Below are 21,705 nucleotides of genomic sequence, written 5' to 3' on the forward strand. Positions count from 1 at the left end.
TGAAAAATAGGAAGGGTCCTGTCAAAAGCCATAAAAATCACTCTGGCTCAAGAATGAAATTGTAAAATAATTTAAAAGTTAAGCTGATAATTTAGGTTGGAAAGGACCTCCGAAGGTCATCTGGTCTGATATCTTTTGCAAAGGAGGTTAACTTCAAAATTAGGCCAGGTTCTTTTGAGGTTTATCAAGGGTGAATCATAGAATTTCCTGAGTTGGAAGGGACCTACAATAATCATGTCCAACTCCTGGCCCTGCACAGAACAGCCCCAAGAATCACATCATGTGCCTGAGTGTGTTGTCCAAATGCTTCTTGAACTCTGGCATGCTGGCTCTGTGACCACCTCCCTGAGGAGCCTTCCACAACCACTGTGGACAAGCTGTTTCAGTGCTTGACCACCCTTGTAATGAAGAATTATTCTCTGTATTTATGAGGAATTTCTCTGGCTGCAAGCTCTATCTGTTTCCTTGTCAGTGTTCTGTGCATCTCTGAAAAGAGTCTGGCTTTGTCTTCTCTATGAACACCAGTTAGCTTACTGTAGAGCACAATTAGTTCTCCTCGCTTAGCTATTTATTCTTCATGTTACACAAATTCAGCGCATTTCATCTCATCTCTCGTGTTCTGCAGCCCTCAACTATCTTGGTGATCTTCCAAGGATCCTTCTTATCAATCTCTCTTGAGCATTGAGTTCCAAAAGCAGATGTACTATACTTCAGATGTAGCTTCACAGGTGCCAGGCAGAATGGAACAATAATTTCCTTTTATGTGCAGGCTATGTTTTCACTTACACAGCCCAGTCTTGAGTTTTAAAAAAATAAATTGTATAAAGAAGTAATTCCACTGAATGTAATCTTCCAGAAAGCAAAAATTACTCCTAAAATAGGTGCTCCAATCCAGAAAGGAAAAAACAAAAGCAGTGGAGAGTTAGAGGCAGACCAGCTGATCTTTTAAAATGTTGCTTTTTTCTTTTTTTAGTTTTGCTGTGAGTAAAGGAAGCAGTGAACTTCTTTTTGTTTTGTCTCTTTCCAGAAAGACATCTAACTTTGATTTGAAGACAGGTTTAAAAGAATGGCCAGTCTATGGGATTTAGATGGCATAGGGATTCGGAACAGTTGATGTATGGCTTGCCCACTATGGCAACTCAGCAGCTGGGTTATATGGGATAATGCTTGCAGGAAGTCTTCCATGTAATCTAAATTTCTAGTTATTGTATACAGTTTCTTAGTAGGGTTTGGTACAACCTACTAGTTTGATTCGGTGAAGAGACCACACAAAAGTAGTCTAGGTCTTCTCCCCAAGAATAATGTCTGCATAGTCGCATCTTGTGGCTCATACCTGAGAAGATATTTAGATGATGAGTCAAAATTAGCCACAAAGCCAGGTGCCTTTTTGGATTCAGCAAATGGATAGCTAAGGACATTTAATGGTCTGATGAGCCTAGAAATAATTCCTTCTGTTCTCATGCTTTATGGTGTCTTCCTTAATTATAGATGTTTGGTATCTTTCACCGGAGATGTTGCAGAGATTTTGGATACTTTTGTTGTTTCCCTCCCTTTTGAAAGGAAAGTGGGCAAGGCTTAGTGTCTATGCAACAAAACTTGTTAACTGCTGAATGAAAACCTTTATGGTCAAGAAAAGTAAAATACCTAGCAAAATTCAATCATCCTAGTGGCGTGCAGTCAGTGACCTTATCTTGTTTTTATGTACAGATGTATTTCTCTTTTGTTATGGGTCTTTTTTCTTTATTTGTGGTCAGACTTACCCTAGAATTTCACCTTATGTGATGACTGAAAACTGCTTTGTTGCTTTGTTATGTTGGGTTCTTTTGGTGCGGGGGGGTGTGTGTGTAATCAAAGAGAACAATATTTAAAACTGTGAGGACTTTTATAATGCCTTATTTTAGAACTTCAGTGACACTGAGATCATTTACAAACATAGCTATCAGTTGTGGTACAGGCCTGCGCTCTGTAAGTGTGTGCTGGGGTGGGAGAGGAAGATGTCCCTTGTGTTCTCCATCAGCAACTTCATAGAGGGAAGGGTGAAACATAGTTTAGCTATTGTAAGTAGATCTGAACTAGAGTTTTTCTTAGAAAAGATCACTTAATCTATGCTGCAAACAGTGAATATGTTATTTACTGAAAACAGTTATAAGTTTTCCATCTTTAGTTAAGGTAGAGCATCAGCAAATTCCGGTGCATGCAGCTGGTTTCATTATGGGGCCAGGAAGGGGAAAATTTTAAGCTTTCTCACCCCAGAATCAGCTATAAAAAGATGTGATGGGAAGGGAATTCTGACTGTGCTGTGTAGCTCAGGATTTTGTGCTGACTGTCGTAATGGCAGCTATTGCATATTTGACAGCAGTGGGGACGATGAAACTGATGTCTCATGATGAGCTATTTCTCAAAGTGAGGAAGCTTTAGAATTGCATCTGCTTTCTTCTACTGGTAAGGATAAACTGAGAATCTTGCATGCCAATGTAAGAATTGCATGTGTGTTCCAGGAAGTGCTGCTGATAGTGTAAGACAAATTTTGTAAATAATTTGTGTTCTCCAGGCTACAAGATTAATGGTCAACTCAGTAATGGAGGAGAGGCATTGCAAAACCAAATCCAAGACTGTTCATTTGGCAGAGAAAATCCAGCAATCATAGGAACTATCAAAATTAAAATGTTAAAGCTTAACTTCATGCCATGTGAAGTAGACAAATTAAAATCTCAGGTCTGTTAATGAACGCAGCATATATCCCTGACTTATTAGTACCTGTTTGCTGCTACATTTCCCTAGAGTAAGTGGAAAGTACTTTGGTGATCAGTATGCTAGTTATAGTCAAATGAAAAAGATATTTCTCTTCCCAAGCAGCTGTGGTAATTAACTCTTCTGTTCAGATGCAGCATATGTAGTAGTCTCAAAACTGCTGATAGGATCTTTTTTTTTCACACGTTGAAGGATTGCTGTGATACTGCTGGAGCTTCCACATCATTTGGGAAGGCCATCACACTGTGAGCAGCAGCCTTCTCTGTCAATTGTGCACTTTGAAAACAAGATGGAAATTCTAAGGATTTGTTGATTGTTGAAAAAAATACAGTCTCAAAACAAATAGGTGCGTTTTTTAACGTCCCTTCAAGGATCAGTACTTTCTTGTGCAGATAGTTTTCTCTGGAACTGTACAAGATTTTAAAGAAGCTACTAACAGCTTCCAGAGAAAATGGATTTTCCGAAGGTTAACCAGTTCAGTAGCTTCTGCTACCCTTTCCTCAATGTTCTGTTATTTAGAGAAGTTCTTCCCCAAGAAGGTCCTGTGGTGACAAATGAATATGACCTGGTCATAATCACCTTTTGGGTATATAAATAAGATCGTTTTATGATCACAAATGCAAACTTGGGGAAAGGTGGTCACACATACAGATTAATCAGGAGAGTCTGCAGTTAGTTCTGAAAAACTATCAAGAAAGAACTCAGCTATGTTATGTGCCAGAACATGAAGAGAGAATATATATTGATGTCTTCACTCTTTCAAAGAGAAATTTAGCCTTTGATTTTTGGCATAAGGGGAAACTGCAGTCCGTCCTTTCCAGGAAGCAAGCAAGCAAGCATTTTGGCTTGCTGGTTCATTAGGTAGAAGTCAGCCTGTGAAGGAGCATTCCTTTTAATGTTAAAGGTTTCTGGGTAGAACCTTTCTGGAAGTTGACTTATTACAGATAACCTTAAATCATCAAAATTTAAGATGCTTTCCTTTGAGTTTTTTAAACCTTTTGTCAGTGGAGGCATTCCCAAGTGTAATTCATACTGTCTGCTTCTGGCATCTGTAACTCTGGGTGACATTTGGGAAACTTTCTAGACAAGAAAAATGAAGTTTCTTGTCAGTGGTCACTGAGTGACTCTGCAGATGCATTTCTCTCCATATGATTTTTTTTAAGGAATTTGGGAAGTCAGGCAGTCTAAAATAGCTGTACAAATTCTTGATGTACTTCTGTGTTTGTGACAATGATGTTACTGGATAGTTGCTTCATCATCTGCTTCCTCCCAGGATGGTAAAATTAAGGATGTTTTTTGTAGAGCTACTTTGAGCTTTTCATGGAGCAGTTTAGACAAGACTTTTACAGATGAAGTATTAGCCACTCATGAAAGTGCTGGCAGTATCACTATAGCCTGGCCATTGTTTTTTAGTACCAGGCTCAAAAACTTTTTATGGGCTCTTCTGGCAGAATCATTGACAAACAGTTAACTTGCAGCTTCTTGTTTTGATATTGTATACTACTGTGAGTGCTAGTTCAGTGTTTTATGCAGACTATTAATGTTTCATGAATTTGTAATGTCTTCTTTATTTTTTGAAAATACAATGACCTCGTTACTGGAAGAAATGTGTTTTGCTTTTGTTCGCTTCTATCCTTTCCACTTAGGAATGCAACATTGGCTTTGGAGGTGGCTCTAGACCCTGGTCTTTCTGAGCAGAAGGTGGCACATGTCCTAGGCAGATCACGTATCTAGATCTATTTCCTTGGCTCACTAGGCTAATATGTATGATCTCACCAGTCAGCATCAACAAAACATCACTAGCTGACTACTTCTGTCCACATGTTCACTGCCAGCACCCATGCATAGTTGATGGCGTTGAGTGACTGCAAACTGGGACTCATGGCTGTCTTTGAAAAGCATTTATCAGGAAAAAAAATTAAAACCTGTCATCCTAGATGTGAAGTTTAAAGCCAGGGAAGCCTTCTAGAGTGTTTCTTGTGCATCCTGCATAATTGCAAGCCTCATTTGAGTAATTAGTAAGCAAATATAAGAAATACTTCTGGAAGTGCAAATTGATTTCTTTTGAGGCCTGTAGCTTCTTAGTCTATAAGGAGTCTTTATTAAACAGGTGGAACATCTCTGCAGTCTTCCTTTTTATTTTGCATTTATATCCTCTAAGAAACCTAGCCTGAGAGAACCTGCTGTCTAGTGTGGTCAAGAGGACATTTTGCATACAACTTTTTTCTGCTTAAGGGATCTTACTCTTAAGAAATTGAGGAAACACAAGGATGGATTCTTTCATAATCGAGGAGAAGAGATGCCTTCAGATTACAGATTTTAGTTTCAGTTTCTTAGGTTTAGAAGTCCACATTCCTTTGTAATATTAACAATAAGGTATAATTCACAGAAAATATTTCAGACTCCTAGTACTAGAGTTTTGCTACAGATACAGCATTTGGTCATCCCACAACAACACAAAAAACAGATGCAGTTGCATAACAGCTAAAGTGATAAAACTCTTCCTAATTGACTCCTTTTTATTAAGATTCATATTGCTAGATGAGAAAGTACAATAGCTGGATTACTTATTTTTTTTTTTTACTTCATATCTGACACATCTATGTAATATTAGTCAGGTTTGTCATCTCCTATTTCAAATGGTTAACTAGGCACTTGTTTTTATTTCCTCTGGTCATTTTAGGGCTGTGATTTGAAGAGCTGTTACCTGAAGTGCATGCATGATTCCACATATTTAGTGTTTCATAGAAACATAGCTATTCTCAGTTCTCATCATGAGAGCCTACACCTAATTATTAGCATTTCTTCCTCTCTTTTTTCCTCAGTCCTTACGCAACCCAAAGGGAAATGTCACAGTAACAAGTAACAGAACTCTTACAACAAGACAATCAGGAGTACTTCTTACTATTTAAATGCTGCTTAATAAGGACAGGAGAGAGTTTATGAGAACGGGATTCTGTATGAACACTGACTGAACTATTGACTATGGTACTGGGTGGCAGTGGTGGTGCTCAGTCTGCCAGAGTTCTGGAAAGCTCATTGCTTCTTTTGAATACTGTTACTGTATGCAAAGGGTGCAGAGTAACTTTGTGGGGCATAGGATGCTGTCCTGTAAGATTGTTCAATAGGAAACCCTCTTTGGATTAGATGACAGTCTTTGGGGGCAGTCTCTCAAGGAGCAGTAACCTCATAGCAATGTTATCCACAGAAATATGTTGACTGCATGGATTTTTGCAATCTGTGTTCTTTTCCTGCCACTGTGGAATCTGCTGCTTGATGTCTGTATATTGGTAGAGTTACCAAAGGTCATTTATATTGGTCATTTTTTTTCTAAGATTGGTGAACATGTATGGGCTCATGTGTCACACTCTTTCATTGAGAGACTTCAGTCTCATTTATGAGAGTAAGATTCTAATCCGTAGTACCATAAATCTAGATAAACATGCTGACTGCTCTGTGGTTTGAATTTTTTAATATTGTTTTTACCATGGAATTCTCTATTTCCCGCTCTTTCTTAAGTGGAGAAACTAGAAATCAGAAAAGGCAAAACAATTTCTGAAACTGAGTGGGGTTTCTCTAGCACTATGGTGACTGTTTCTTGCTGCATGCAAATATTCTTAGATATTTTATCTACACATAGATATATAGAAAAGCAAAGGAAAAAAAGAGGCTTTTCCCCTCTTTTTCTTTTTTTTCTTTTAATCTCCCACATATTTTGCGACCTTGTGATTTTTGGCTCAATGTGCAGACTTGGGGTGGGAAAAAAGTCAATGAGAGAGAATCACCAAAATGGAATTGTATAGGCAGATTCCTACATATACAATAAAACCACTCAGTGGTCCCTGAAAAATCTAGTTGATTACAGTTCATAAAACCACTGTGAAAAACTAATTTTTTCATTAGGTATCTGATGTTATGCAACCAGCGTCTTAAATAGTGGAATGAGATGAGGTTATTCAAAGAATGTCTGAAATGGCAAATATCAAAATAGAGATGAAACTAAGATGTTGCTTAGCAACTGTGGTAGTCTCTGGTGGCCACAGATGAATACAGTGAGTGTTTACAGCAGCATTGCTGCTGTAAAGTGAGTCTGTGAAGCAGGATATCGAAAGAACCTAGTTCTCCTCATGAAATTTTATAATGATTTCTTCCTCATTCTGGTGAACTTTCAAACTACCTTTGTCAAGGATGGAAAACAAAAACCTGGCAATAAAACTTATTTTGCAAATTGATGTTTTCCTAGTGATAAACAACACTTTTTACTAAATATTTTGGTCTTACGTTTTGTACTAAAGCAGCAATAAACTCCAGCTTTCCTGTTCCTTGACTTGTCTTCACAATTTGATGCAGGATTATACTGGATTAGTTGTGCATAGGCTGCAGTAGCAGAACTGGGAGAAAAAATATTTCATTATATTTGAATAATAAAAATTGCTTTCAGTATTTTTTCTTGTTGCATCGTATTCTGTAATCTTACTTCTTACTTATGCAAGTTGTGAACTGTTTTGAACATTCTTCTGAAATGAAATTTTGCAGGTGGAAAATGGGATGTGATGGGTGAAACCTATGTATGAAAACATGGTCTAAATTTGTGGAAATTTTAAGAGTACTCATTTTAATCAACAAGTTTGGTAGGTGTGAGGATCTGATTCAAAAAATGTGTTGCAGTTCCAGTTTATCCTGATGTTTTCACCCAAAAGAGTGTTACGTTTTTGATGGGTACTTTAAAGTCTGTTAGTTGCTCAGTTTGGACTCCTAGTTTGGACTCCTGAAAATAACCTTCACCTTCTAGAATGGGATCTTAAAGCCTTGCAGAGTACCTTGCCTTTAAAACAAAGACATTCATTGTAGTGTTTATTTTACACCGTTTGTGTACATTGTTACAAAAGGTATTCCTAAATAAAAATTGAAAATACTGTTGTAAGATCCTGTCAAACTCGATAGTCCTTGCAGTTTCTTGAAGTATATTCCTCTATATTTCATCAGCAGTATTTACTGCCATGTCAGAACAGTAAACAGACAAAAAGTGAATTGAAGATGCCACGTGAAGTACTATTTATTAGTTGACCAAATAAAGGGAAGTGAGGTGCTTGGAATTCATATCTTAGGTCTGATAGAAGTCTGTGCCTTATATGAATTAGACTCTGCTTCTGAAACTTAATTTCTTATTTCAACTGTATCATTTTTTTGCATATCTGACCAGGGATAGCAAACAAGATGACTTTTTTTATTCTGGGAGGAAGTTGCCTAAAGATAAGTTCACTTCTGCTTATTTCAGTCTGATGATCTACTGTTTGCATATATTATTCAGCTTCCATATACAATATGTAAAACCCTATGCAAATAAAACTAGATCCTTAAGTTCACAACCTAATTACCATTTTAGACTTTTCTAATTGTAAGCCAGCTGATGACATTTCCCCCAACTATATATATATATATATAAATACAAAATATCATCATGGCTTGTCTTTGCGAACGAAAATTTAGGAAGGCTCTATCCATGTTTGTTACAAGCACGCTGGTGGCTTATGAGGCCAATACAAGATAGACATATCCGATTGCAAAAGGCACAGCAGAAAGATTCCTTAGGTGGTATATTCAGCAAGACATGGTTCTTTCTGCGTTGTCTTTTCTCCTCAAGAGTGATCCTGCGTGTGTTCTCAAAGGAAACGGCAGTGTTATAGATGGCGTGTCTCCAGGCCTCCCGATTTGAGGCCAAAGTAGACCAATTATGATGATCAATATGGCCAAGGCTGAGATGTTGTTTCAGGGAGTCCCTGTATCTTCTCTTCGGGGCTCCTCTCTTGCAGCAGCCGGTGGCAAGTTCACCATAAAGCAAGATCTTAGGGAGGCGGTGATCTTTCATCCTTGAAACGTGCCCTGCCCAGCGCAGCTGTGTTCTCAGCAGCATGGCCACAATGCTTGTGACTGCTGCTTGTTCTAGAACAGATGTATTGGTCACATAATCTGACCAGTGGATGTTTAGGATTGTTCGGAGGCACCGTTGATGGAAGCGTTCTAGGAGACATACAAAATATATAAAGTACATAAAATATATTTTTTGTGTGTCTATGCAAATAACTTATTCAAAGAGGAGGGGATTTTTTTGTTTTTTTAATGACTGAGCTTATTGGTAGAAGACTGTTTAACTTGAAAGGTACCTTCTCAACTCTGCAATTGCTGCTTTCTTGCTGAAGATGTAACAGTCCTTCAGAAGACTGGTGGACTACTCATCTGACCATCTTTAAAAGTCCCATTTTAGAGGGTTTTTTAATATCTGACAGGTAATACTGATCTTCTGGTAGTTAAATCAGCTGTACAGCTAAGTTGGGAGAATAGCCCAGATTGGAAAGGGCCTCAAAAGATCATGTGGTCCGACCTTCCTTGGGAAAAAGAGCCTGGATGAGATTATCTAGCACCCTGTCTAATTGTACCTTGAAAGCCTCCAATGATGGGGATTTTCACACATCCTTGGTTCAGCTGTTCCAAAGAATCATTGTCTGGTTTTTTGTTTTTTAAAAAAAAGTGTGTCTTGTATTGACATGGAAGTTCTTCCTATTTATGCTTCTTTACCCACCAACTGATAACAGCCAAACTTTACCCCCACCCCTCCATGGTAAAAAAAAAACAAACACCTGAGAATATTTTGTTCAGCTTAGGCTTCTATTATATGCCAGATACAAGATGTTTGCATATCAAGAAATGGCACAAGACTGTTGCCAAATGCAGTCCTTGTTATTATGTTCATTCAAAAACATTGATAGGAAGAGTAAATTTTTTATTCTTTTAAAGAGCCAAGTACAAAAGGATTTTCCCATCAACTGAGCAATTACTTTCAGGACATTAATGTCGTCCTCCTTTGCTTTTGTTCCAATATTTTTGTTTCCCAGAGTATATGAGTTGACAAGTACATTAGCCTTAGGTGTAAGTCAGCACCTCAGAAATTAACAGGGCATATCGTGCTTTGCTGCTTAAGGTGTTGCTGATGCAGATCAGTAAAACTTTGCCACTTAAACTAGTGTAACATTATTTCAAAATTTATTCTTACTAGTTCTATTCACTTATTTCCATGATTAGAACTCTATAAAGAAATCATCTTGGGTTTGTGCGCTTTCTGCTTCCTGTTCCTTAGGCAGCTTAGCAAAGAATTAAGTCTGGATATCTGTGTCTGCAGAGCTTGTTCTAATCATGAATAAGTTGAAGAGTCATCTCTGCTATGGTTGCTTAGTGTTTGACTATGAAACATTTCAATTGCAATTTGGGTGACACTATGAGTAATTTTTCTTGCAAGTTTGAGATATGACAAATCTTTGCCTAGCAGCAAATACAGAAAAATAATTGTCCACCCATTGACTCAAGAGAATTTGATCTGTCACTGTACCCTTCTACTAGGGTAAATAAATCTTACTCTATTATTGAATGCTTGATATAGTAAGAAATTGACTGCCGTGGAATTTTATTAGAGAGTGACTGTTTATCATTGTAAAAACATAGATTACCTTCATTGTCTAGGGTCCTTAGCATATTAATGCAGTGATTTACCAGCACTGAAAACATGCTTTTTGATTTTTTTTTCTTTTTTTCTATGTAGTAATGAATAGAATATTAGGTTGGCAGGGTTTTTTTTAGTTCCCATTATTCCACACCATTAGTTGCTTTTGGAAGATATTTAGGCTCTGATTAATGAATAAATGTCTTGTGGTACATGGCAGAGTTGCTAGTAAAATTTGTTAGGTAGCAAGCCAACATCTATGGAGTAAGCTACCTTTCCATAAAGAATACGTGTGACAAATAGTCCTAACACTAGGTACAGGTAATAAAGTTTGGGTAAACTAGCTTTTAGAAGAAACTCTTTTGTGGGTTTTGGTTTGTTTGGTGGTGGTTTAGGGCTTTTTTCTAATTTTATTTTGAAGCTTTATTATATACAAATATTTGTTTTACTTCACTTTAACTTTCCCGTTAGGATTTCTGGTTAATTTTTGTGATTTTTTTTTTTCTGGAGTCGTTCAAAAGATATCAAGTCTCATCAGTGGTCACTGACCATCTTCTTTGGCCACTTTTCTTCCTTCTCTTCTTAGTCAATTTTGACAGCGTTGTAGAAAATGCATTTTTTCATACCAAAGGTGCTTATATACAGCTTACATTTAAGATGGCACTTTCCAGGATGCTGAAGACTTGTATTAGGTGGCTGTACATGTCCTGTGTGCACTGGGTGCTCCATTCATCTTACAGTGTTGGCTTTCACCTGCCTTTAACACAGTTCCATGAAACAGAAACCTGGGAGTGGATGTGGTGAAAAGTGTGGAAATCTATTTACTTGCTTCTGCTGCAGTCAGAAGAGTTTATGCTGTCAGTTCAGTACTACTGAAAATCAAACTTGTGTAAATGATACCTGTTTTGTAGGCTTAAATGTTACAATACTCTTCATGTAAATCATTGCGGGAGTTATCACAGAACATGTATTTACATAATAACTTTGAAATTTTGTGCTTTACTTACCTCATTTTACATTTAATTTTTAGTCTCAAGATGCCTTATGTACTTACGGAATTTTTTTTCTTGGTTCATCATGCTCACCTTTCGAAATCCCCCGTGTTTAGTTTCAGTAGAGAAATTGTATGGAGGGGGTGTCTGGTGAGGTGTGAGGTACCAAAGGGTCACTCGGGAGCCAAGAAGCAGCCTCTGTAACAGTCTATATGTAGTGAGGATTAGGTGATATCTGTTGCAGATGTTGTGGATTACCCCAGTGCCATCTCACCAAACTGACATGGGGTATTAAACAGAGTAAGAAAGATGGCTTCTGTTCCTGCTTGCTTAGAAATGAAAGTGAGAAAAAAGACAATGTGCAAATTATAATAGTTCATGTTTTGATTTGAAGAGAGAATTACTTCAGAAATTATTTTTGGCATTTAAAAAAACCCCACGAAAACATTTAAAAAAAAAAAAATCCCTGAGGAAGTGCAGCGTGCCGTGCCCGCCCATAGCGCCACGACAGGAAGGCTGTGCGTGTCTTGGCCCCTCGTGTGGGCCGAGCTGCTCCCGCTCCCGGCAGCAGCCCCGGCTATTTTTAGCCTGTTGCCGGGCAGATTTGGTTTATGGAAAACAGCTCTCCCACAGCCAATCCCGAGCGGGTATGCAAATCTCCGGCAGTCCCCCGCCATCGGGCAGGGAGCTGGTGTGGGAATAAGATGGCTGCCGGGGCGGTGTCCTGGCCTCTCTCAGGCTCCCACTGAAAGAAAACTCATCCTTTCATGTGAGAAATGGGCAAATAGCTTCCCTGCTCCCCAGAATCTGAGAGTCCCCATCAGGCTTCAGTTGGATGAGTTTATGAAATGATGTGCCCCCTCCAGCCCCGGGTGCTGCGCTTGTGAGGGGCAGGTCTGGAGCAGGTGAGGCAGTAGGTGCAGAGCCCCTCCTGAGGAACGGTGCCTTCCCCGGGGGAAATACTGATAACCCTTCCCACAGCCAACTCCCAACTGCTGGTTTTGTTCCATTTTAAACTTTCTATATTGTTACTGAGAAAATGTAATGTGCAAAAAAAAAATTCATGAAAGGCGCTTGTATGCGTGCCGAACAGTAACGTTTTAATACAGCATCTCCTTTTTTTGTTGTGAGTTCTCACTTCTCTTTCTCCTGGCATTTGAGAAGTGACCTCAGGGGACCACTGTCAGCATCAGGCAGCTCACATCTGAATTGCAATGTCACCAAGCTGCCAGTGTTGGAAAACCAAGGTTACACTGCTACAGCTAGTTGTATAAGTGATACAGGAACGAGTCTAGAAAATACGGACTATTGCGGTAAATATATCAATTTTTTCATTACAATAATCCTGCATTTTATCTAACAGAAGACTTGTAAAGAAATCTACCTCAAAAGGATGCAGATCTGTACACGTTAGTGATACCTTCTCAAAGCTGTAGCCTGTTGAATTTTCACTTGAAATTATAAATTTTGAATTTATAAATTATAAATTATTTCCTTATAAAAGGAAAAAATACTGTATTTTATAATGCCTGGAAAAGCTTAAGCATGAACAGAACATCTTGCCTTGCTTTTTTGAGATTTTTGTTTCACAGAGTTTCTTGTATTTTTTGGTCTTCGTGTGCATGAACAATGCAAGTTGTTCACGTCTTATGTTTGGAATATCAGAAGCTGGGTTAAGTTTTTTATTGTAGATGTGTTCTGGCAGTTAGTGTCCACTTCTATGGAATTTTTAGGTCCTACTCCTATTTAAGGATAACAGTGACTGCTAATCCTATGCCAAAGCTGGAACTGCAGTATAACATTGAAACTGTGTATAATAGTACTCCACAAATGTATCTTAAATGCACTAATTAACTTCATAGATATTCAGTAAATCCTTTTTTTCTATGGAAAGAAACATACTTAGTGTTTAAGCTTGTGCTGAAAAAAAATCAGTCTATAAGAAAGCTGAATTTTGCTGTTACTGCTATTTTAAACAGCAGTACTTGTTTAGTGTTTGGAGATCTCACAGTTGAATTGAAAGCTAATGTTTTGACTTGTTGATAAAAAGTTGAAGTCTCTAACACTTGTGGGAAGTAAGAGAACACATTATCACAGCCCTGTTGCTGAGTTCCAGACAAGCAGTTTTACTAGTTTAAATAGCTGTTAACATTTAGTTTACGGAAAAAGACAAAACTCTCCTTGAAGAATCAGGTTAAGGTCTACATGCTAAAGAATAGGTGTTTCTGAGGCACTTGAGTTGCTTGTAAAAGTTGTCTAGGAAGGACTCTCCATGTTTTCCATTCTTCCACGTTCCAAAGTATGTGTTTTACACGTAGTAGTTACCAAGGCATAACCTGATGAACACATAAGGACAATTCTGCAAAACCATCAGCAGATGAAATGTCTTAGCTGTGTAAATGGGCCTGACAGTCATTTTTTTCCCCCAAGAGGAATCTAGTTTTCCCACAGGGCACTGCAGCTTCATGGGGAAAAAAGCTCTACAGTAAAAAATTTGGTTTGAGAAACACGTTCACAAGCCAACGTCAAAGGCGGTAGTATTCTCTTGGGGTAGAGGCGACACAAGCCAACTGCTTAATTCACAGTAATGCCACAGTGACAAGAATGTAGTTCAAGTTTGTACATGAAGTTGTCCATCACATACAGTACACAAGACTAACCTGTTTGAAACTGTACCACGAGTTTACTCTGGTTTCAGAAGCCTTTAACCCATAGATTTGGGTGTTTTTCTTAGGCGTAGATACACACGTGTACTTAAGTGTTTTGCTGAACTTCAGAAGGCAGTTTGCAAGGGTGGGGGAGAACGGCCTCTGCTTTCAAGGCAGAAGGTCATACTGCACTCGTCTCAAAACACCGATTTTCTGCTGGGATACTAGAAAAGCACAGGTGCTGCATGGCATCTGAAGAAAAGAAAGCTTTCCAGCTGCCGTACTTAAACCCAGGTTGGATCTCGGCAGTTTTTTTGATTCAACAGTCAACATCACAGAATTTAGTGATCTTAAAACCGCCTAAAAATGCTCTTGCGCATTAAACACCTCTTCTTTATTACGTCTGTGCACCCGTGTGCCTCGCACTCCTGGGTCAGCGCTGTTGCGCAGCTCCAGGTCTCACGGAAAGCTCTTAACTTTCCATTAGGCCGTTTGGAAAATCCCGTTCTCTTAACGCGCGCCCCCGCGGCCGTGCCCGCGCGCGAGGCCCGCCGCGTGGGGGCTTGTTGCTAGGTAGAACTTAAGGAGCTCCCGCCTGATTGGCTGCGGCGCGGCGGCTCCGTTCAGCCAATGGGAAGCGGGGCTGGCGGCCGTCCCCCCCGCGGTGCCGCGGCCGACGGGGTGTAGCGGCGCCCCCTGGGGAGCGGCGGCGGCACTGCAGGGCTGCGCCGCAGGGGGAGGCGCCGCCCGCGCCCCGCACCTCTGGAGGGGGGGACAGATTAGCTAGAGGGCTGCTTAATTGCCGTTCACCTGGTCTTGCTGCCCGTGCAGCTAGGACAGGATGGCGACGTAATTTTTTTCTTAGATAACTGTACATCCTTCTTTCACTTTCAGCCAACACTAACTGTAGCCTAAAAGGGAGGAAAACTCAAATCACTTGTGGTGTGCTGGAAGAAATATTATCTGCACATACGATAATCATGGCCTCTGCTTTCTTTATTAGGTTTAAAAGCAAAGGCATAGTTGTAAATGGAGATCATTAGGCTGGTGGTTTGTCTTCCGTTCAGTTAGATCAGTTGACTTGTATTAGTGGTAGAAAAACAAATTATTGGCATGTTATTTCAGCACATGTTCTGTAAGAATAGGTCACAAACAGTATTTTTTTTCTTTGAAAATAATTTTTAAATTTCTGAAAACTTATATCAACGGTGTGGAGGAATTCAACTGAAAACTGCTTTTTATGAACCATAACTTAAAAGGTAGGTTCTATTCACCGCTTTCATTCTCTGAAGCTCTCCACCTAGAACAAAATACTCATGACCATTTGCTGCCTCACTTTCCTTGATTTGGCTATGCCATATTTTAAATAGATTTTAAGTAGATTTGTGCATTTGAGCACTGATGTTCATGATCAGTGAACTTTCCTTCATCCATGTAGTTCTTGTGCTTTGGCAAACGTTTTATGGTTGCCGTGCTTTTGGCCAGCTCTGCAAGCCCCCCAGGAACCCTGTACCTGTGCTGTTCTAGACCCATGATATTATGCAAACCCCATTGTGCATTATTGTTTAGATTGCAGCTTCTCCCACCCCCCGTGTTTCCATGACCTTCCTTTTGTCTGCTGCCTGTTACTAGGCAGGATTCAGGCAGCTCCTTGCTGATTGGCTTAACGTTTGGAGCAGCTCATGGGCTGCTTACCTGAGCACATGATCATAGGCTGATCCAGAGCATCTGATACCTTCCTTTGTTACTTTAGAGCTGCGATCTGTCTGCAGAATAATAATAATTTAAAAAATAAGGAAATAGAGGGAAGGCTTTTTAACTGGCTTAGAGAAGAGATCTCCCCATATTCCTAGCTGCACTGGCAGCCATGTAGCATTTTGTGCCATGCAGCACACATTTCATCATGAGAAGGAAATTTTCAAGTATTGGAGGGAGGTGCCTAATGCTGTGTTTGTGTCTCACATGCTGAAGTGTATATGACTTTCAAGCCTAAAATGAAAAAGGGAATTTTCATATCTAAACAAAAAAAATATAGAAAATATATGCATGTTGATACTCCAAAATTGAGTCTTGAGTTTAAAAAATCGTAACAAAAAAATCAGCCCAAAACCTACCACCTTATTTACAGCTTTTAACCCTTATACATGTAGCTCTACATGCAGGAGTCATTTCGTGCTGTTCTGTACAAATGCCTTTAATTGAAATAAAACATGCCCCTCCATTGGCTTGGTGCCTGGGCCACTCATTTCCTCCTTGTGACTTGGTCACATGATGAGTAAAAAAAGAGAAAACACCCAAGCATCAGATGAGCAAAAGTAGCTTAAGTTTGTTAATGTTAAGTATTAAGGGAGACTACCAAAATACATTCATTTAGAACACTAGTAATTTAAAATGTTTTATTTCTGCAAGGTAGCTTTGCCCTGGCATTGCTCTCTGAAGGGCTGCCTCCTTGCCCCTTTGAGAGGCTGGAAGGCAGTGTTTATCAGATGGCACCTGATTGGCTTGCACAGGTGTGACCAAACCTATCTGGACTGGTTACCGATTGATTTGTTTCTTTTACTCAGCTCTCACATGAGATCTGTTCCTTGGCTGCACTGTGCTCCCTTGTGGGTATGGCTGGAAACACTTCAAGGCTGCTCTGCTGTGCTACGTGATATTTCGCTGTTAAAAGATGAGCACTAAACGCTAGTTCATCTCATCTGTGCTTGTAATTTTGTCACTGAGGGTAGCTTTTATTGAATATTTTTTAGTAGCTTTTATTGAATACTCTTTAGTTGCAAAAGATTGTGGGATTGAGCTGAAAATATGCATGAGTTACTCAAATAACCATCTAACAATGGAATTTTGAGAAGCCTGTTTTTCTTGCAGGTTCTTTCTACAACTGTAGAAGAGCTTTATTTTTAACTAGATTTTGAATAATTTCCTAAGATAAAAAATAAACATAATTTTTAAACATATTAGAAATTTAAGCTGTTTTTTTCTGTATTTTTTAAGAAAAAATAAGGATGCATCAATATAAAGGTATTCTGATGTTTGATTTTTTAAGACTGCTGTTCTTGGTAAATTTAAGATGAAGTGTCTTTCATTTTCTCTGTATTTACGCTTATGTTAAAAATACGAGTGAAAAACTGCTTAGGTAGTTAAGGAAATTAGAACAGAAAATATTATTTTCTTTTAAGTTATATTTTTTGATTATAAAGTGATGCACTTATAAATCTGATTTTAAGTTGTTTGTAAATGTTATATTAATCTGTTAGTATATCTTTTGGTGATAGGAAAAGTAAGAATATGAATACTGTGATATGTTTTGTAAATTCTTGTAATGCCTGTAAAAGGAAGCATTGTAGTCTGGGAGATTAAACTATTTGCCTGTTGTAATTTTGATGCAAAGGCCCTATATTCTTGTACTGTACTAACAATAGACTCTCACTCATGAGTCACCTATTAGGAGCCTTGGAATTATTCAAGGCTAGCCAAACCTGGCATTTTCTATTTTTTTTTCCAAATTGGCTTTACATGATAAAAATCTGTAACAGCATACATGTTGGTTGTAGGGGATTATATGCATGGAACATGAGTATGATTGTCGGTATTCTATTACATGATGGTATGACATATGCTTTTATAACGATGTGAAAAAATGTGCCTTACATGCTGAGTTTTTGGGAAGACGGAAGGGATGTGCTTTCAAAAACTGCACGCGCACTTCAGAAGTACTAGAGGTTTTTACATGCGTTTTGTAACTTCAGGTCTAGAATTCCTGTGTTAAATATGTTCTCTTCTGAAGAAACATGAAGAAACTGTATTTAGCATGCAGGCAGCTCTGGAAAGGCATTAACAGCTTACCTGGATTTCATATTTCATCTGACTGAAAATGGCTATGTGATGAGAACGTTTTCCAAGAACAAGTAAACTGATGTTTCAGATCAGTGTTTCTATAGATGTTATGTTTTGCTCCCAGTAGTGGCCATGCACTAATAGACAATCTGGTTCAGAAAATCTAGTTAAGACTGGCAAAAATGTATATCTTAATGGTATTATTGAGAGTCTATAAGTAGAGCTGATACAACATTTTGTCAAGAGATTTAGGTTGGAGATTAGAAGAAAGTTCTTCACCCGGAGAGTGGTTGGGCATTGGAACAGGGAAGCAGTCCCAGCACCAAGCCTGGCAGAGTTCAAGAAGCATTTGGACAATGCTTTCAGGCACATGATGTGACTCTTGGGGACGGTCCTGTGTGGGGCTAAGAGTTGGACTCGATGATCCCTGTAGGTCCCTTCCACCTCAGCATATTCTGTGATTCTGTGATCTGTTCCTGAATGCGAGTGTCCGAGTGTTGTTTAAGTACTATCAGTAACTCAAATACAAAAATTCCAGACTGTCTTGCAGAAAAGAACTGTAATAAAGTGGAAGGGAAGCTCAATGTTGCGTTAATAGGAAGTGCAAAAAGTTGCTTTCTGCTTTGTCCCTGGTTTTGTCAGGTCATGTTAACTAAGCGTAAAAGAAGCCTTATGATTGTAAATATGGCACCTCATGATTGTGGGGTTTAGAGTTTGTCTTGGTAGTTGAATTCATATTGTACCTTAGAATATATATTCTTATCTTACAATGTAGAATATTGGAGTTGAGGATAAATGTTAAGTAATTTTCTTCATAAGCAAACTGTTCCAAGTAAACTAGGAAAAATCCAGCAGACCAAAATGGTAGGAGCTTAAGCGTGTGACCTACAATGAGATGCTGAGAGAGCTTGACATCTTTAATCGCTCAAGAGAAGGCTAAAGGGCACTCTTAGGACTGCCTAAATAAAACTTGGAGGAAAAGTTGGTTGCAAAATGGGGTGGAGCCAAATTGTTACTTAGAGGCTGTGGAATCTGTTTTCTGAATTTTGTGACTTGGTTCATAAAATTGTAGAATAGCCTGAGTTGGAAGGGACCACAAGGATTGAGTCCAGCTCCTGACCCTGCGTGGGACAACCCCAAGAATCACTCCATGTGCCTGAGGGGGTTGTCCAAACGCTCTTGAACTTGTGATTGCACAAAGCCATCGATTTGAGCTAATGTTCTCAGTAGTCCTGCTTTCTTTTATCAATAAAATTTTAAAAATAATTTATATTGCACCTGAAAAGACAAAATGCAGTTTATTAATTAATTTCTCAGCTCTGTGAATGAAAGTGAATTAAGGGATGATGCAAAATGAATCATCCTAAATACTTAAAATGCATCATTTGTCTAATAATTCTGTTGTATCAGTGTTATAAACATTGCCTATCCAGTGCTTGTGGGCAAAAAAAATCATATAGAGATAATTGCCTGATTTTTTTTTTTCTACTTGCTCTGTCTTTTAACTACTGTTATCCAAGTTAATTTTTGCATGTTTTTGAGAAACTTAATAAAAGCTGTATCCTAGACAGGAGTGACTTATGATGGTTTGTAGACCCAAATTGGTTAACATCAGCTGAATCACAGTTTTAGTTCTTGAGTTACATTTAGTGTGTAACAACTTCCTTAACTGCTTTCTGCTTCTGAATATTGGCAATATGATCCTTTAAAACTAGGCCCTAAAGCAAGACCACGTGGGGGAAAACTATTTTAAAAATCCCTGTGGATTTGCTTTGTTTAATGGAAACGAATTAAATAAGATTTTCTTGTATTTCAACAAAATCATTATAAATTCTTAGGTAATGCTGATTTTATCTCCATTTATCGATTTGATAAAGTAGATTTTCTATCATTTTTCTTAATTTTTTTAATAAAAGTTCTTGTTTTTCTTAATATTTGTGTGGGTGAATGGAGTGAATATAATTGTATAGAGGGCAAAACCACCCATTTTCCTTGAAAGAGGAAATTTTTCTGTAAGGTGCTGCAACACCTGTAGTTTTTATGGCCAAAAATAGTCATAGTAAAATATTATTGCAAATTGAATGAAAATGCTTTAAAAACCCAAGTTCAGTTAACCATTGTATAGATAGGGAAGATGAAAGTGTGTTTTATCTACACAAAAGAAAGTATCTTAATGAAACGTTCAGAAATTCTTTCTATATAATGAAGTTTTTTTTAAAGTAACTTGATATAAAAATCCTGTCATTTACCCCAGTTGTTAATTCTATTTGAAACTCATGAAATTACATATTTTTAGAAAGATAAAAATATTCCTGGTCCATCAGTTTATATTTATTTTTACTTTTTTATGAGAAGAAAGGCTGCTGACTCTTGCCTTAGTACAGTATCTGAGACATCTAGTCTAAAATGTGTAGTCAGACTACTGCTGCCTAATGTGTGATTTCTGTGATCTTTGCATACAGGCATTTGTGCAACATTTACAGAAACTTGTATTCACTTTTTGTGAGGTCAGGTAGTGTTTTAATTGTGTTGACAGTTGTTTCTTTGTTTTTGTTGATACAGTTAAACTGGTTACTTTAAAATGTGCTAAGTGCTACAGGAGTAGTACTAAGATAATGATGATAAATTTTTACCTTCACAATTCTTTCTGAACCTTTTTTTAAGGGTCAAGATGGATAGCACAGATGAACCTCAGAAAAAAGTCTTTAAAGCACGAAAAACAATGAGAGTAAGTGATCGACAACAACTCGAAGCTGTCTATAAGGTTAAAGAGGAGCTGTTGAAGACAACTGAAGTGAAACTGTTAAATGGAAAACATGAGAATGGAGATTCTGATTTAAATTCCCCTTTAAGCAATTCAGACTGTATGGAGGACAAGAAGGAAGTTAATGGCATAGTTGACTTGTGTGTTAACTCTGAAGAAGAAAGAACAGCTTCTGATGAAATTAGTGAGGCCAAAAGCCCTGAAAGTAGGACAGGAAACACAGTCAGTGACATAGAATCCAAACCTCTAACGCTGTCTCCAGAAAATACTACTCCTGAGCAAGATAAAGATACTATTACTGCAGTAGCTTGTGAGGCAGAAAATGGAGAGCTTGGTAGCAATAAAGACAACTTCCATGAACAAAATAATACAAAAGATCATTTGGACCAAAGAAAGAGTGACATCCCATTGGAAGCTGAAAGTAAATCAGTCGATGATATTACTGACTCTTCTGAAGAAAAGGGAGAAACAAATAATATAACTGTTAATTCCAGTTCATCTAGTGGGGAAAAGAGGACTGAAGTAGTTACTATTGAAGAGGCTGTTGGAGAAGCAGCCATCTCTAGCAGTATGGAAGCTGACCAGGAAAAACAAGAGGGCAGTGCAGGTCTTTCAGAAACCGCTGTTCCGAAGACATTAGATGAGCCAAGTCAAAGTATCTTGGACAATACTGACTCTATGGAAACAGATGAAATTATTCCAATTTTGGAAAAACTAGCCCCTGCTGAAGATGATCTGAGCTGTTTTTCTAAAAGTTCTCTGCTTCCAGTGGATGACACAGCCCCAGATTTAGAAGAGAAAATAGACAACTGTTTGGGTTCACCATCCAAGCAGGAAAGCAATGAAAGTCTGCCAAAAGAGGCTTTCTTAGTACTGTCTGATGAAGAGGATCCCTGTGATGAGAAAGAGGAACGGGTTGAAGGGGTAGTATCAAACAAGTCAAGTCTTCCAGGTAAGAATTTTTTAAATTGGTAGTTTCTATTTAACTTTGGGATTTTGTTCGTTTTTTAGAATGACACACAAGTTTCATGTTTCTGAATCAAAAAGGCAGTGTTACCCTCCAGTTATGTTATGTAGTCTTGCAGTTTTCAAGGGTGGCATTTGAGGCCCAGGAAAAAATAAAAGTAACACCAAGAAACTATCATCTTAGACATCTGGTTTGTTTTGATTTGGGGTTTTGGGGGTTTTGTTTTTTTTTTTCATACTCTTTGCAAATTT

General features: G+C 38.3%; 1 protein-coding gene across 8 annotated transcripts in view; it reads left to right on the forward strand.

The window, feature by feature from the left end:
• The window catches only part of ATF7IP (activating transcription factor 7 interacting protein), an 88,495-nt gene that overhangs the window by 17,531 nt on the left and 49,259 nt on the right, over positions 1–21,705 (forward strand). For 3 of the 8 annotated variants that reach the window (XM_017827665.1, XM_017827664.1, XM_017827666.1), the window contains exon 2: positions 20,388–21,439. In XM_017827665.1, coding sequence (XP_017683154.1) covers positions 20,395–21,439 — 1,045 coding nt within the window. In that variant the 5' untranslated portion in view covers positions 20,388–20,394. Of the gene's footprint in view, positions 1–11,926; positions 12,144–14,585; positions 15,146–20,387; positions 21,440–21,705 lie in introns of those variants that run through there. The other 5 variants (XM_017827670.1, XM_017827663.1, XM_017827668.1 and 2 more) reach the window with 3 other exon arrangements.

This window comes from Lepidothrix coronata, unplaced genomic scaffold, assembly GCF_001604755.1.
Source record: "Lepidothrix coronata isolate B3197 unplaced genomic scaffold, Lepidothrix_coronata-1.0 Scaffold141, whole genome shotgun sequence".
Taxonomy (NCBI): domain Eukaryota; kingdom Metazoa; phylum Chordata; class Aves; order Passeriformes; family Pipridae; genus Lepidothrix; species Lepidothrix coronata.